Consider the following 18,210-nt stretch of genomic DNA (forward strand, 5'->3'; position numbering starts at 1 on the left):
GGTCACTCCCTTTTTTTCTGGCACCTGAAAGAGGGAAGAGGGCTTTCTTCCCACCTCAGTCCACAATTATCACCAGAAGTCAGATATCTTCACCTAGGAAAAAGGGGCCTTTGTTTCCTTAGACAAAGAGACCCCTGAGGAGCTGGCCCTGTGCAACCTCCCAAGTGCCCGATATCTCTGAGTGGTACCAAGTGGCCAATTAAAAGGTAGTTCTGAGAACTTTTCAACATATTCATCTGGCCCTTTGTGACCTTGAAACAGTCATTTAACTATTAACCTTTTCTGTAAAATATTATTTAGAGGGAGAAAAAGATGAAATATTTTAAGTATTATAAAACTCAAAAGAAAAGGCGATACGTGATTTCTTAAAAACAAATAGTTTAATTAATTTCATTTTTATCTGGGAAAAAATACAAGTTTAAAATGAAATGACAAGCACTGTGACATGTCATCATGTGTCATTCTTCACGGTACTACACTTATTCAAAAGTGAAGATACGGAACCTTTAAAAATTTCTGGAATTGAAGATTCCCCACTGCAGATGAAAACAGATTGGTTATAAAATGTCAATTCACTAAATATTCCATTTTCAGTCTTTATTTTTATAGGGAATATTTTATAGAAACACTACAAAATAAGGCAGACTTTGGAAATCCAGTTATAAAAATTTAGGAAAAAAGTGTGAACTCCTTGTTTCTATTCTTGTGGGGGGGGGGGGGGGGTCACCTGCAAAGCCCCGCAGATGGCAGTGCAGGTCAGATGTCTGGTTCCCACGCAGAGGGAGCCCATCCTGTGGCTCCAGAGTCAGACCCCCAACAAAACTGCTTTTCCAATTAGCATCAATCAGAGAAGAGTTTAACATACACAAATATTTCTATAGTGCAGTAAAAATGTCGTTTTATATTTGTAATTTGCATTATGAAAATAAGTCTGTACACCAAGTGATATGTATTGAATGCATATGAATCATGTAAATTTGGTCATGGCATTTAAAGTTGGCTTTGGCTTTGAAGTATTTTTAAATTCATAGAAAATATTGAACTTCTAATAAATAAAACATTTAATAACTGATATTAATAATCAACTTCAAAATTTCTTTGTATTTTTCATTTGCTACTCAATTTTAAAAGAGAAGTCACTTTCAGTAGTGTTCCAAAGTAAGTGATTGCACCTTCTATGATGTGGGAAAAAGTTGCTAAAGATCCGATTGCCATTAGTTGTTCTTAAGTGCTGAAAATAACTGAGAGAAATTGTTTGCAACAAGATATTCTCTGTCACTGGCAGGAAATCCATCAACGTCCTTTGCAGGGGCGCTCCCAAGCTTGGGTTTTAATGAAAGCTAATGCGAACCCTGGTTCTCATGTGACTTTCTCAGGAGCCCCTGCAGCAGGCCCAGGTATGGTGGACTAAGTTGCACTTTATGGCAATGGCATCAGATGGCGGCTACAGAAGGTTACTGATGTCCCTGTGTGCTTTCACAGGCAGTGCAGACCTGGGGACTGTTCTGCTTAATACTGAAAGGACCAAGGAACTCTGGCTGCCCTCAGGAATTCAAATGCCCGAGAGACAAAGCTTCAGGGCCCTGGGGGTGTCGCACACTATTCAGGAGGTGGTCGGAGGCTCCGCAGCTTCATCTCATCCAGTCCTTTCCAGTATTTAAAATTGTTGTCAAGATGCTGCATTAACTCAGGCAGGTCTACAAAGGCTGGAGAGAAAGAGGGGAATGTGATATCCTTTCACAGCCTCCGCTTAGCAGTTTAGGCTTTCTAAGGAGAGAGCATTTTAAGGAAGGGGTTGGGCAGGAGCAAGTATTTGCATAATGCTAAACAGACACAGGCAAACACACAGCAGCTTGAATGTGCTGGGTTTACTGACGTGAAGTCCAGTACTCAAGGCCAGCAGCTCCGCTGTGACCACCTGTTGAGCTGACAACCCTGGTAAATAAAACAGAAGGGAGCTAATCTGCTTAACTGCCAGTTAATCAGCATCTCTGGGCCTGGGTGTCAGGAACACAGTGTTGTGAGCCTCCCACCTTATGGCAGTGCCAGGAGCCAGGCCCTGACTGGCTCTGCTATGTGCCCCCCTGCCCTCCACTGCCACATGCTTCACTTAGACTGTCTCCTGCCACCAGCACCAGAGCCTGGAGGACACAGGTGGGGACAAGCCAGGTACACATGAAGAAAAAAAATGGGGCCTGGAGGGCCGTGTGTCTGATCTCAGTCCCAGAAGCAGTGAGCTGGAAGTCTGCAGTCGGGCCCCAAAGCCAAAGCTCTTTCCTTGGGCTCAGTCCTATTTCCCGACACAAGCCCCGCCCTGCCCTCCCCACTCTGCTCCCTAGGAGGTGTGGGGGCTGGTCTCCTGCTGGCCGGATCTGGCGTTTACCTGCCCTGCAGCCCCCAGGGTGGGCAGAGCAGGTGTCCAGCGAGCATTAGTGGGGCCTCTTCTCTGAGAATCCTCTACTTGCCAGGCTCCTGTGCCGGCACAAAGGCTAAAGGAGAGCGATGTGCATCAGTCCAGAGCAGCCCGCTCTCAGGTCTGCTAGAGGGAGCCTGGGAGAGCAGATGGCAGAAGGGCTCCCACAGGAACACTGGGGTTCCGAGTCTGCATGCATGGTTTTGAACCCTAGGCTCTTTACTACTAGCTGTGTGGCCTCAAGTTCAATTCTCTCATCTATGAAACGGGCACAACTGTCTCCCCATGGGGAGAGGGCAGCTAGTGACAAAGTGCACAAAGAGCCCTCAAGGATGGCTCATTTCTTCTCCTCAGTCTTTCCTGAAAGTCTAAGCCCCAAAACATATTCTTGAGTCAAAGACACTACTTGCTACTTAATGCGCAGTTCCCCTTATTTAGGGAAATACACTCTAAGAGTTCTTACCGTCCCAAGCATCAAACATGTCTGTGATGAAGTAGTCGATGAACGAGATTTGGGATTTGGGGATGCTGCAGGTATTTCGGTCAAAAACTGGCATCACCACAGGTAAGTCCTGCCGCTTCTCTTCATCAGTCTGCAAAACAGAAAAGGCTGGAATGACGAGACTCCAGTATCTGGCTCTACTCCACCTGGGAGCAGCCCCTCCACCGGAGCCTCTCCTGGCAGCCCAAGGAGCTTGTGGTTGAGAAGCTGATCAGAGAGCACCAGCCAACAAAGCTGATCTACCACCAGGCACCAAGCTGTTTCCAGAAGGGACCGCTCTGTGCCAGGAGGGCCCGAGGACACTCCAACCCAACCCAACCCACGTTTTCAACACCTGGAAGCCTCCTTCAGGAAGATTCCAAATGGTATCTGTGGTGCACGAGCACACTAGTTAGCCACCGCCCTGCTGCTGTCACAGCTCAGCCATCCTCCCACCCAGCATGTGTTTCAGGTGCCTGACACCAGGGTTGCAGTGGCGAGTGACAAACAGCTCCCTTCACAGAGAAGGGTCTGGTGGCTGCTTCTCATCTCGGGCCACATTATCTTACTAGCAGAGGGTCAGTCAGCTCAGCTGTTCGTGGCTTCGGAGGGTTTTCTGTCTGTGCTACAGTCCAGGCCTGCCCTCCCCATCCACACAGAAGCAGCGACAACCCTCATGCTGAGATTTCTTCTCTCTGGCTCAACGTGACAGGGGCAGGGAGCTTACAGGGCCCTTTTCTCCTGGAGACTACTGTTTGCCAGTCAGATCATCTGTGACCCACGTTTCCATCTAGGTCACCAATGAGAGCTCCACACCTGTAGATGCTTCCTTTCTGGGACCCAATCCATGGGGCAGGGTCTACAAGTTTCACATTTCACCAGTGTGCCCAAAAGTACAATAGGACAGACTGTCTAACACCGCAAAGAAAGCCAGACATGCAGTATTCAAGCCCTACCCCCCAGTTCAGTTGAGGAGCCCCACCCAAAGAGAGCAACCAGAGACGCCATTTCACCTGGTCTTCAGGCTTGGGCACTCTTTGTACCCAAACTACTCAAGAGAGTGTGGTTAGGATGAGTGGACTCCTAATAGACAGGTTCTGCCTAACCCCACTGAATATAGGAAGAAACTGTCATTTAATGGCTTTTACAGTAAAGTCCAATCATCAGAGTGACATCAGCAAAATGACGAATTAGGATGCCCCTAGTCCTCCTTCCCCCATGGAAACATCAAAAACCAACAGACTGGCTGAAATAACCTCGTAAGAACTCTGGAGAACAGGCAAAGGTCTACAGCAACCAAGTGAATGCCCAATCTCATTCACAAAAGCCACATTCAAAATGGTAGGAAATGCCAGGGCATTTTTTACTCACCCTTGCCTCACCCCTTCCCTGGCACAGTCTTGGTCTGGAGGAGGCAGCAGCCCCATTCCCAACTGCTTCCCTCAGACTGAAGGGAGTAGAGCTGACCTGATTTACAGCATTCTAACCTGTCTAGACTGGCTGAAGCACTGGTCTCTGTTTCACCTAACTTGGCTCTCAGGTGGAAAAGCAATGGCTACTGCTTGGGAAGGCTATAAGGGGATGAGAGACTTGGAGATGCCTAGGGCAAGATATTACGCGTGGAGGCATATAATATACCATCCATGGCCCCAAGGAGAAGCTGGGAGAAGGCTCTTCGGGAAATTACGACATTCAAAAGCAGCTGTTTGTATAGTGGAATTGAGAAGGCCACACAGAGGCCCAGAGCATGCCCCACTAATGAGTAAGGGGCTTTTCTGGCACAGAGCCAAACTAGGAGAGGTGGCTATTTTTTCAAATAAAATCACAAGGCCAAAGAAACAGGAAAACATACTCCACTCAAAAGGAGAAAATTGGCAGAAACCATCCATGAAGAAGCACAGGCATTGGACCTATTAGACGAAGACTTTAAAGCAGCTATCTTAAACATGCCCAAAGAGCTCAAGGAAAGCAGGAAAATAATACAGGAATAAAATGAGGATGTCAAAAGACAGAAATTATAAAAAGTAGGCAAATAGAAATTCTGGAGCTGAAAAATACAGAAAATGAATTGAAAAATTCACTAGAGGAATTCAACAGCTGATTTGAGCAGGCAGAAGAAAGAAATTTGAAGACAGGACATTTGAAATGATCAAGTTTGAGGAGGAAAAAGACAAAAGAATGCAGAATAGTGAGAAGAGCCTAAGGAACTTAAGGGACAACATCAAACACACCAATATAAGCATAATCAGAGTCCAGACATGAGAAAGGAACAGAGAGTGTTTGAAGAAATAATAGCCAAAAACTGCCGTAACTTGAATACACAATTCTACAAGTCCAAGAAGCCAAACAACTCCAAGTGGGATAAACCAAAGAAAAACACCACACTGACATTAAAACCAAAAGTCCAAAGACAAAGAGAGAATCTTGAAAGCAGTAAGAGAAAAATGACTCGTCACATACAAGAGATTCTCAACAAAATGATCAGCTAATTCCTCAGCAGGAAACTTGGAGGCCAGCAGGCAGTGGGATAATTACATAAAGTGCTAAAAGAAGAAAACCTGTCAACTGAGAATTCTGTGTGTGGCAAAACTGCCCTTCAAAATGGAGAAATGAGGACATGCCCACATAAACAAAAGCTGAGAGTTCATTACCACTACATCTGGCGTATAAAAAAGTGCTAAAGGAAGTCCTTCAGGTTGAAGTGCAAGAAAACTAGACAGTAACTCAAAGTCACATAACAATATAAAGATCTCCAGTAAAGGTAAATAGAAAGGCAAATATAAAAAGCAGTCTTATTATAACTTTGGTTTGTAATTCCACTTTTTATTTTCTACAGGATTTAAAAGACATGCATAAAAACCACAGATCTGTGTTAATGGGTTCCCAGTGTATAAATACGTCATTTGTTACATCAATAACAAAATGGGATGGAGAGACAGCTGAACAGGTGTTTGTGTATATGACTGAAGTCAAGGTGGTATCAATTTAAAGTAAACCACGCTAACCTTAGGATGTCATATGTCATCCTTATGCTAACCACAAAGAAAGCATCTATAGAATATTAGCAGAAGGAAATGAGGAGATCAAATATGCCACTACAAAAAAATCAAATAAACACAAAAGAAGGCAATAATGGAGGAAATGAGAGACAAAAAGCTATAAAACATACAGAAAATAAAATCAAAAGTAAGTATTTTAAATGTAAATGGATTAAACCCCCCAACCAAAGGCATAGCTGGCAGAATGGATAAAAACATTATCTAACTATATTCTGTCTACAGAAGACTCACTTTAGATCTCAGGACACAAATAGGCTGAAAGTGAAATGATGGAAAAAGATATTCCACGCAAATAACCAAAGGAAAGCTGAGGTGGCTATGCTAATATTAGACAAATACACTTTAAGTCAAAAACTGTTCCAAAAGACAAACAAGGACATAATTTATTGTTAAATGGGTCAATTCACCAAGAAGATACAACAATTAAAGGCAGACTTCGATTTAGTGCATACTGCCTTAATCTACTTCGCAGATACTGCATTTTTTATAAGACCCTCCACCAGCAAAAAAATTAGAACTCGCTGAAGAACTCATGTGATTAGCATTTTTAAGCAATAAGGTATTTTTAAGTTAAAATATGTACATTTTTTTTCAACACAATGCTTTTGCACACTTAGTAGACTGCAGTACAGTGTAAACATAACTTTTATATGCACTGGGAAACTAAAAATTTAGTGTGACTTGCTTTATTGCAACACTCACTTTACCATGGCGGTCTGGAACTGAACCTGCACTTCTCTGAGGTCTGCCTTATAAGCGCATATGCACCAAATATCAGAGTTCCAAAATATATGAAGAAAACACTGACAAAATTGAAGGGAGAAACGGACACTTCTACAACAACAGTTGGATACTTCAATACCACACTTTTAATAATGGCAAGAACAGCCAGTTAAGTAAGAAATTGAGGACCTGAACAACACTATAAACCAATTGGACCTAAGAGACATATTCAGAACATTCACCCAGTGACAGTTATAACACATCTTTCTCAAGTGCAAATAGAGCATTCCCCAGGATAGAATATATTTTAGGCCACAAAACAAGTCTTAATAAATTTTAAAAGAAAAAAATCATAATCACAATGGAATGAAACTGGAAATCATTAACAAAGTAAACTGGAAAACTCACAAGTATGTGGAAATTAAACAGTACATTCAGTACAACAAAGGGGTCAAAGAAGAAATCACAAAAAAAATTGGGAAATACCTTGAGACAAATGAAAATGAAAACACAACACACAGGAAGATGTGGTAAAAAGCAGTGAGAAGAGGGAAATTTATAGCTATAAACGCCTACATTAAAAAGGAGGAAACCTCTTAAATTGACAACATAATTTTACAACTGAAGGAACTAGAAAAAGAACAAACTAAACCTAAAGCTGGCATAAGGAAGGAAATAATAGACTAGAGCAGAGATAAGTAAAATAGAGAATAGAAAAACAAATAGAGAAAAATCAACAAAACCAAAGGTTGGTTCTTTGAAAAGACTGATAAAACTGAAAAATCTTTAGCTAGACTGACTAAGAAAAAGGAAAGAAGACTCAAATTACTAAAATCAGAAATCAAAGTGAGGACATTGCTGATTTTACAGAAATGAAAGGATTGATGAACAACTGTGCACCAACAAAATGGATAATCTAGATGAACAAATTCCTAGAAACATACACAGGCTGAATCATGAAGAAATAGAGAATCTGAATAGGTCTATAACTAGTAAGGATATTCAATTAGTAATAAAAAACCCTCCCAACAAAGAAAAGCCCAGGACCCGATAGCTTCACTGGTGAATTGTACCAAACTCTTAAATAGAAGTAACAAAAATCCTTCTCCAACTTTTGCAAAAAATTGAAAATTTCTAACTCAATCTATGAGGCCAGCATTACCCTGATACCAAAGCCTGACAAAGACACTACAAGAAAACTAAAGACTGATACCCCTTCATGAATACTGATACAAAAATCCTCAATAAAATACTAGCAAACAGAATTCAGCAGCAGCATATTAAAGGATCATACACCATGACCAAGTGGATTTAGTCCTGCAATGCAAGGATGGTTCAGCATCTGAAATCAATTGATGTAATTCACCACATTAAAAGAACAAAGGCAAAAAACCCCACATAATCATCTAGAATGGTAAATTTTGTTATATATATTTTACCCCAATAAGAGACAAAAAAACAAGAAACCCTCCTAAATTGCTTCCCAAAGTGGTTGTAGCATTTTACACACCTATCACTCATGAATGAATTCCAGTTGGTTGACATCTTCATGAACATTTGCTGGTGTCAGTCTTAAATTTTTAGCCATCCTAGTGGGTGTGTGGTGGTATTTCACTGTGGGTTTAATTTGCATTTCCCTGATTACTAATGATGTTCAGCACTTTTTCATATGCTTACTGGCCACTCATATATCTTCTTTTGTGAAGCATCTGTTAAAATATTTGGCCATTTTTAATTAGGTGGTTTGTCTTTTTATTATAGTTATAGTTCCTTATATATCCTGAATATAGTCCTTGTCAGATACGATTTGTGGATATTTTCTTCCAGTGAGGCTTGCCTATTAATTTTTTAGCAGATGAGTATAATTTCTGAATTTTCAGTCTCATTTATCAAATTTTCTTTTTATGGTTATTGCTTTCTGTACCTAAGAAATATGTGTCTACTTCAAAGAGACTGAGGATATTCTCCTATGTTTTTCTCTAAAAGCCTTATGGCTTTAGGTTTTGTATTTAGGTCTATGATCCATTATGAATTGACCTTTCTCTGTGATATGAGGTAGGAGTTGTGGTTGATTTCCACAAATATTCCAAAACCACCTGCTGAAAAAAATTTTCCTTTCTGCACTGATTGTACAAACATGGTCTATTTCTGGGATTTCTATTTTGTTTCATCAGTGCATTTGTTATCCTTATGCCAGCAGCACACTGGCTTGATTATTCTAAGTTCTGAAACCAAAAAGAGTAAATCTTCCAACTTTTTCCTATTAGAGTTTGCTTCGCTTATTTAAGATCCTTCATATTTCCATATAAAATTTAGAGTCATTTTGTCAATTTCTACAAAAAAGTCCTGCTGGGATCTTGATTGAGATTGCGCTGACTCTGTGCATCAATTTGGAGAGAACTGTATCTTTACAACTTTGAGTCTTCCAATCTGTGGACATGGGCTACCTCTCCATTTATTCAAGTGTTCTTTAATTTCTCAGCAATGTTCTGTGGTAAAGGACTAACATTCTTTTGTTAAATTTATTCCTAATTCTTGTTTTTTATTGCTATTGTAAATGGGATTTAGTTTCATTTTCCAGTTTTTGTGTCTAGTACACAAAATACAGCTGACTTTGTAGAATGAGCTTGTGTTAGACGATACTGCTAAATCATTGCTATTATTAATGCTAGCAAGTGTCTTGTACACTCAGTTTCCAACATAAAAAAAACTCATGTCACCTGCAGATAGAAACAAATTTATGTCTTACTTTCTGTTCTTTGTACTTTTCCCCTGCCTTATTGCAATGGCTTGGACTGCCAATACAACATTGAATAGAAGTGGTAAGAATGGGTACCCTTGCCTTGTTTCCAGTCTTAAGGAGAAAGTATTCCATATTTTACCATTAAAGATAATGTTAGCTCTAAGTTTTTGCAGATGCCCTTATTAAGGTAAGTTCCCTTCTATTCCTAGTTTGCTAAGAGTTTTTATGATGAATGGGTGTTGAATTTTATCAAATGCTTTTTCTGCATCTACTGAAATAATCATGTTTTTTCTCATTTATTTAATTAGTGTGGCAAATTATAATAATTGGCTTTTCTGATAGTAAACCAACCTTGCATTCTTAGGAAAAACTCTATTTGGTAATGACATATTATCCTCTTTATATACTGTTCAATTAAGTATCTCTGTATCTATATTCATGAGGATAACGGACTACAATTTTCTCCTGGTATTGTCTTTGTCAGGTTTAGATATCAGAATGACAATGGCTTCATAAAATGAGGTGGAAAGCATTCCCACTTCCTCTATTTTCTGGTACAATTTGTAAGACTGGCATTATTTTGTCCTTAAATGTTTGACAGAATCCCTCAGTGGAACCATCTGGATACAGAATTCTGGGTTGACAGTTTTCTCCTAACAGCATTTTAAAGACATTGTTCCAGGGTTTCTGGCCTTCATAGTTTCTGATGTGAAGTCAGGAGACAGGAGCATTGTTGTTCTCTTATAAGTAATGCGTCATTTTTCTCTGGCTGACTTCAAAAAATTTCATCATCTTTGCCTTGTAGCTGCTTGACTATGACATACCTGGGCATGGGTTAAAGTTCACTAGGTTTCTTGAACCCGTATGTATGTCTTTCACTAAATTTGGAAAAGTTTTCCATTATATTTTCTAATTTTGTTTTTCTGCTCCACAAGAATTTTTTCTACCCAGAGAGAATATGAATGCCAGACAACAGTAGAATATCTTTAAAGTGCTATTAGGAGAAAACCATCAACCAAGGATTCTATATCTAGTGAAAATATCCTGCAAGAATGAAGGCAAAATAAGCACATTTTCAGATACGGGAAAACTAACAGAATTCATTACTAGTAAGCCTACGAAATGTTCGTCAAGGACACAATTTCATTTCGAACTCTACTCCCTGGTTTTAAGCCCATTACCTCTTATGGTCTTACGTGTTTCTCTCTTTTACTTAAGGAACTTAAGAGGCTGAATCTTACCTGAGAAAAATATTCTTCTGAGATGCGTGCAGCCCACTCAATGCACTGTTCCAGGGGTCGGCAGGGATTGGACACATCAGCACACTTAATCAGCATTCGTTTGATCAGAGTCCGGTTCTCTGGAGCCCTGAGCATAGTGTTTATGGCTTCTTGATCTTTATCGGTTTCCTAAAATGTGAGTGGAATTCAAAGTGATCAAAATGGGTCCCCTGATATGAAGCCCTGTCTCACAAGTGTGGTCCCACTGTAAGCACTAAGGCACTGTCCAGGATCTAGAAGTTAAGGGTTCATAAAACCAAGTGCTGAGGATACTCTGAGCATTGAGCTTAGCCCCTCACTTTACAAAGGGGAAAACCAAGGCCCACTGAGATTCCAGCAGGTCCCCAGGAGTAGAGGGCAGCACTGGGGGTTGGTGTATCTGCCCTTCAGCTTCTTCTTGGCTCTTTCTTCTCTTCTTCTCACTCTAAATATTTCTTAGAGCTGCCTTTTCTTTCTGTTCTACTATCTCTATTGCTCTCCCTTGCTAAGAACCCAAAGACTGGCTTTATCTTTTGGTATATTTACTAAAACAGAGTGTGAACTGAAAAAATAAAACATTTCTCTGCCCTCACAACAAAGAAAGTCTTGTGGTCTACCAGGCTCCCTGCTTCTCACAACCCAGTCCCCAGTCCAGCCCTGTGACAGGTATGATCATAGGAATTAGCTGTCAGCACACTAAGACTGTGTCAGACATAGTGATATTTCCTTAACATTGCCCTAACAGTTTATGGTTCACAAAGGACTTAACAGTTACTCCCTTTTGATCTGTGATAGGCATGAAAAGCACTATCATTTACTATTACATTTTACAGATGAGGACACTGGGACAGAGAAGTGAGGAGACTAGTCCAAAGCTACACAGCTGAGCGAGGATAAGAACTTAAATTCCACCTTTAGTCCTGGGCTCTGTCCATTCACAATACCACATGCTGTCTGATACACAAGGAGCCCTTCTGGATATAAATTCTCAATCCATGGTGTAATGGACCCTCTGGTTATAGGCCCTCTGAAGCAAAGAGCACTGTCAAAGACAAGTGTGAGCAAGCAAGTCTCCTCATTCTGAATCTGTGCCCGTCAAGCAAATTCCCAACAGTCAGTCATGTGATTGCAATGAGTAACTGCAGCAGTCTAAGAAGGCCTGATGGCCCCATCTCAGTGGGGACATATCTGCCATCAAGATGGGCAGGTGGCACCCTGAGCCTAGGCTGCCTAGTCCTCTAGAGAGTGCCAGAAGGGACACTACTGAGGCTGCCTCAGCAGCTCTCCTTGCTCCAAGTTTGACACTGCCAACCAGCTTTGTGCTGACCCTTCTCTCTTCAGATGTGTTAATGCTTTCAGTCTGACTACAGATCAGAAGGCCGGCTGGAAACTATTTTCTTTCATGTTGCTTTGTCCCTGCTCCGACTCATTCGAGATTGATTTCCAGTCTCTCAGATGTACCTCCAAGTACTGACTGACAACAGAGATGAGAAATACGACTGTCAAGTGGAAGAGGATTCAGCTGAGTCTGGGAACTGCCCAGACTAGACAGAGGAAACCAACTCTGTGAGGTATGTGGTTTCTTTCTGTGGCAAGGGGTCAGCCAGGAGCAGTGCCCCAGGTGACAACCAGTGCTATCCAGGATGGCAGAAGAGGAGCCAATAAAAGAGGCTGGAGTGGGGGCTTCTGCATCGAAATCCTTGGAAAGGGAGTGAAGTCAAAGGCAGGCTGACAAACTGGGAGAAGAGGAAAGGCTGAAGGGAGCAGAGTTCTCAACACGTTTCAAATCAGGCTAAACAGGAGCACATGTGAAGGGGTAATAAGGTAGAAAGCCAGAGACAGAAAGGCCGTGGCCAGTCAAATGAGTTGCAGAAGTAAAGTGGAGTTAAAATTCAAGGAATTGTGATCCTAGACTGATAGGCTAAGTCATCCCTGGGCATGGCAAAGATTCTCAGCATGGTGACAGGACCTGGGGAGGAGGGCAGTAGGAAAGGCTGTGAGCTGGTACTAAGATGTCCAGTGCAGGTGGGGTAGGTGGTAGAGCAGACATGTGGGCCTCAAAGGAAGAGGGTTTGTGAAGGAACATGCGCTCCAGGTGCTGATGGCGCAAGGAGTCTAGTATCACGGATACCATCTGTTCTGTGCCTGTCTTGGCCATGCCCATCAATCCTATGCCTTGAGATTTATTAAGCCCATTCTACAGACAAGGAGTTGGGGAAGCAGAACTAGGATGGAAACTCGGATCTGTCTGCTTCCTCAGCTGTGGTCTCCCACCTCGCAAGAGGTTTAATGTTATCCTTGCCAGGCAGTTGTGGGCTCCATGCCTCAAATCCAGAAATGAGGGGCAACAACGTCACTCTTGTGACCAGAATACAGCATCCTTCCCAACCCCTACCCTCCTGTGACATAGACCAACAGAGGATAGCTGCTGCTACCACAGAATGTGCAGAATCAGGAGTGGCTGGTGAGAGACCTCAAGAGCTCCAACTGACCCCAGAATGCCTGAGAAGAGGGGGAGGGGACAACTGTAAGAAAGGGTGCAGGGATGGTCCACCTGTCTAAAATTAGTATATCTCAAACTTGGCCCTCCCTTCCGAGTTTTCATGTCTATTTTTGGATGCCCTATATTTTTTTCCTGCCAAGTTTTTGTGCTTTAAGTAATTTTTTAACCACTGGAAATTAAATTCAATGAGCCCACTGGGGGAAAACTTCCACGACTCATGATATCCTAGCCCAGGTTTCCCCACAGCACATAGGGAAAAGGGCCCCAAACACAGGTTCTCTTTGCAATCAGTTTCCCTTACCCCATTTTCTTCTAGTGCTGCCAAGGGCTTGTTGATGCTGTTGACAAACTTGTTGACATGCTCGAAGTGCTTTGTCATTTCTGTGGCTAAGACCATGTCGATAATACCCTGGCGCAGGGTCCGATAGTCATTCCTGTTTCAGACGACAAACAAGAAAGATGCTACAGATTATTGTTCCAGACCAGATTCGTGAAACAATCTTATCTAGGACACATGTCCACTGCGACTAAAATTCGAGTATCACTGGAAGTCAGTCGCAGGACACACTTTAAAAGAATGTGGAAGTTATAGGTTAGTGTCTAGACCATACGCAAGAGGAACCTGAGTAGAAGTTAAAATCAGAAGCTTATGGGCAAGACTTTATAGATGCAATGTTCACACTGTTGTCCTTCCGTACCATAAGGCATATGGTTCTTAGAATAAAATAAGGTGGAATGTAGTGGAAGTGATCAAAACCAACTCTTTCCACAAAGACAGCTCTGTGGTCATGAAGAAGGTCCCCCACACTGAGGCCCTTGAGACTGAACAATTTTAGTGCCCAGAAACTTAGAGGCTAGACCCTCTGGCAGCAGAGAAAATCACAGCGAGTACTTGATACCTTTTCTTCCAGCCTTGTTTTTATTTACTTAAAAAAAAATTTTTTTGAGGATGTAAACCATATAATTAAAAATTCAAAAGGTACAAAGAGTATGAAATGAAATCTCTATTCAACCCCTTTTCTCCAGTCACTCTGTTCCTTTCCCTGGACACAACCAAAGTTATTAGGGTCTTGTGTATTTTTCCAGAGAGAGCTGATGTATATACAAGCAACTATAAATAAAATCTACTTGAACTCCACCTCTGAGATTCTAGAACATGGCAAAAGGGAGTTTTGTAAAATCAGGAATCTCCTTTATTAAAAATCCCATGTAGGGGCCGGCTCTGGGGCTGAGTGGTTAAGTTTGCGCGCTCCACTTCGGTGGTCCAGGGTTTCGCCAGTTCGGATCCTGGGTGTAGACACGGCATCGCTCATCAGGCCAACTGAGGCAGCGTCCCACATGCCACAACTAGAGGGACCCACAACTAAAGAACTAAAAAACATACAACTCTGTACTGGGGGGCTTTGGGGAGAAAAAGAAGGAGAAAAAAAAATGGCAACAGTTGTTAGCTCAGGTGCCAATCTTTAAATAAAAAAAAAAAAAATCCATGTAAAAGTTTCCTTTAAAAATCCAAATTAGTAAGTACTGCTCACAACAGAACACTTTTTCCTTCTTCCATGTGATATTTATTGAGTCCTGACTATGTATTAGGCACCACACTAGACAATGAGGGTACAGACATGAATCAAAGACACATAGCACTGATCTTACAGAGCTTAAGAATCGAATCGGACATTAGACAAATAATGAAAAATGATTATTTAAAAATATGGTAAGTGCTATGAAGGAACTTGAGACTGAGTAATTAGTGTGACAGTCAGGAAGGCTTCCTCAAGGAAGTGACGTGTGAACAGAGACAATGACGAGAAGTCTATTGGGCACGGGAGGGCAGAGTGGAGTGTTCTGGGCAGAGATGTGAGATGACAGCTTCTCTGAGTCTCTAAAAGCTTAAGATGTCAGCATTACACTGTCGTCGTGAAATGTCAGGACACAAAGGAGCTGAACCTTGAAAACACTGTGCTAAGTGAAAGAAGCCCGTCACAAAAGACCACATGTTGAGTATGCTTCCATTGATAGAAATGCCCATAACTGGCGAATCTATGGAGAAGGAAAGTAGATCAGCGGCTGCCTAGGGCTGAGGGAGTTGAGGGGAGAATGGGGAGTGACTGCTAATGAGTTCGAGGTTCTTTTGGGGGTGACGGAAGTGTTGTAAAATTGACTGTGGTGACGGCTGCACAACTCTGAATATACTGAAAACCACTATACGCTTTAAATGGGTGAACTGCATGGTGTGTGAATTATATCTTAATAAAGCTGTTAAAAAAAAAAAGAGAGAGGAAGCAACATACTTCCCTACTCATTGTTCTTACCTTCCCAAGTTTTTAAAGATATTGCATTTATCGTCTCCAGTGGTCAGCTGGAAGGCCAAGGCTGCGTGGTGGCTCTCCAGCACAGCAGTGTCATTATACAAAATGGCCAGCTCGCTTCCAGCATTGCACAGGAAGGAGTTGGTTCTCCCAGGGTGGTCCACGTCGTGAACAGTGGCTGCAATGAGGGCAGCAGCCTCGTCAACCGGATCTAAAGTTTGCTGAAAACAAGAGATCTTTTAAAAACTGGGGCATGGCACTGAAAGCAAGGAAGCCATCTGTATCATTTTCTTTCTGCTTTATTACTTTAAGGTAAGAATAGTTCAGATTTCTGAGAAAAGCATATTGTTGAGCAAATCCAGTTTCCTATCTCTACTCAGAAACACTTATAGTGTAGCATATGTTAACTAGGAAACATTCTCTGATTCTCAGTCTCACCCAAGTTAAGGACTTACTACAATACAGGGTACCCTCAACAGACAGGAGTTAGCTCCTCACTCAGTCTGTCTCTAGACCCATCACAAAAAAAGGTCCTTAGTCTGAGATATTGACGTAGACTAACATAAACTGATATTACTAAATAAGAGAAATAATTTGTTAAAATATGCATGATTTACATTAACTGGGGGTTGGTCTAGTTTTCTCCCCCTTTCGGTGCTTTGTCAGGGTTGATGTCAGGGCCTTATGAGTTTGGTCATGATCTGGAAGTCTTCCATCTTTTTCAAGGTTCTGAAAAGGTTTTATGTACCACGGAGCAGTTCCTTAAAGGGCTAAAGAACTCATCTGTCCAACTAGGTCAGGAGCCAGGTTTTGAAGAAATTATTTGATAGTTTAAAAACTGCTTCCATAGTATTGACCTCTTTTGGTTTTCTACTTCTAGCATTAATTTGATTTAACATATTCTTTCTTTCTTTTTTAAGAAACCATCTATTTTAAAGGCTTTTGAATTAGTACATAAATACATGGTACTTTCTTCTTTCATTTTCCATTCCAAATGTATTTCTGTGTTTTCTATATTTTGTGATTAGTTTGGGTAGAACTTAATTTTCTTAGTTATTTCAAAGAACCATTTTGAACTATCATTTTGCTCTTCTCTTTCTTTAGGTGTTGATATATGTTTCTCATTTTGTTGTTTTCTAAATAAATCTGTTATTCTTGGTTTTATTTCCTTGTTTATCCCAAAACTATTCAAAATATTTTCTCATTTGTAGTGGCTAACATTTTTTTTTAACCTTTAGTTATAAAATTCTAGTTTTGTTGTATTGTAGTTAGAAAATATAGCCTATGAAATTTTGAAGTTTATCAAGACATTCATTGTGTCCTAGCATAAGATCATTTTTGGAAATATTTACGGACACTTGAAAAGAAGGTGTATATCTAATAAATCAGTCTTGTAAATTCATTTAAGTTGAAATTCAATAATTTTAACCTTAAATGGGTGAAATGTATGATATGAATTATATCTCAATAAGTGAGATAGAATTCATATCATACAGTTCTGTTAAAAATTAAGTTAGGGGCCAGTCCAGTGGCCAAGTAGTTAAGTTCGCACACTGCACTTTGGCGGCCCAGGGTTTTGCTGGTTCAGATCCTGGGCGCAGACCTAGCACCACTCCATCAAGTCACTCTGAGGCAGCCTCCCACATAGCACAACTAGAGGGACCTACAGCTAGGGTACACAACTACGTACTGGGGGGCTTTGGGGAGAAGAAGAAGAAAAAAAAAAGATTGGCAACAGATGTTAGCTCAGGACCATCTTAAAAAAAATTCAGTTAGCTTTCTAAATTTACATTTGTATGTTATCTACAGAATATTTCAAAAGCAACAAATTGTAGCAAAAATTAGGTCGTCTTTAAATGCTGCACCATACTGACACAGACGTTCCTCCTCTGCCATTTGTTTTTGTACTTTACAAAACAGTCCTCTCTCTGGACTCTAATTTTATCTACAGTGTTGGTCATGATCTTTCTTAAAAAAAAAAAGAGGGAGCAGGAAAAGGGCAACTGAAAGAGCCCACTCTGAGAAGGTCTGACCTTCAGGGTGAGGAATTAACATTCGCTCCACACATTCAGTTGCTAGACATCATCCTTTCCTGTTCTCCTCCATACAATGGACCCATGTTACAGATGAGGAAGGGAACTGGCAGGCACTCGCCCTTGCTCTGCCTGGCTGCCATGCCTGGTCCCAGCCACCCTGTGACCTTCCCTGGGTGCCAGGACATCAGGCAATGATGCCTCGCTGTCTCATTCCTCACGAGGCCCTGTTTTCTTAGATACAAAACCAGCAGTTTGATTCTTTTGCTCTCAAGTACTTCTAAAAGTGAAATGGCCATGCCACTGGAGCTCCCTGGACCCTCTGTGCCGCCTTATGATGGATGTTGAAGGAAACAACACAAATACTTTGGCAAATCTAGTTGCTGCTTCAAAAATTTCCCTAATGAAATAACTGACAACATGCAAGCTTTCTTAGGGAGCCTGTCTTGGGAGTGGGCAGTGAATAACTGTCCTTGAAAGGACCCTTTCTTCTGTGAGGCTCTCCTTACTGTGGCCTACTCCCATCCCCATCTCCTGCGGCCTCAGAGCTGGAGCTAAAGCTACTCAGTGCAGACCCTGAGCTGTTGTGACCGGCTACCAGTAGGTGCCACTGGCCACCGCACCTGCTATTTGGAGCCCTAGGGAGCCACTCAGTTAACAGTCCTCACCCTTCCTCCACTGCATCGACTT

The 18,210-nt window shown here is 41.5% G+C and overlaps 1 protein-coding gene across 5 annotated transcripts in view; it reads right to left on the bottom strand.

Moving 5' to 3' along the window:
• Nucleotides 1-712: 712 nt before the first annotated feature.
• The window catches only part of PDE8A (phosphodiesterase 8A), a 135,975-nt gene continuing 118,477 nt past the window's right edge, over nucleotides 713-18,210 (bottom strand). For all 5 annotated transcript variants that reach the window (XM_070494708.1, XM_070494709.1, XM_070494712.1 and 2 more), the window contains 5 exons: nucleotides 15,491-15,708; nucleotides 13,483-13,615; nucleotides 10,661-10,828; nucleotides 2,877-3,006; nucleotides 713-1,706 (listed from right to left, as the gene is read on the bottom strand). In XM_070494708.1, the coding sequence (XP_070350809.1) occupies nucleotides 1,600-1,706; nucleotides 2,877-3,006; nucleotides 10,661-10,828; nucleotides 13,483-13,615; nucleotides 15,491-15,708 (756 nt within the window). In that variant the 3' untranslated portion in view covers nucleotides 713-1,599. The remainder of the gene's footprint in view (nucleotides 1,707-2,876; nucleotides 3,007-10,660; nucleotides 10,829-13,482; nucleotides 13,616-15,490; nucleotides 15,709-18,210) is intronic.

This window comes from Equus asinus, chromosome 2, assembly GCF_041296235.1.
Source record: "Equus asinus isolate D_3611 breed Donkey chromosome 2, EquAss-T2T_v2, whole genome shotgun sequence".
Lineage (NCBI taxonomy): Eukaryota > Metazoa > Chordata > Mammalia > Perissodactyla > Equidae > Equus > Equus asinus.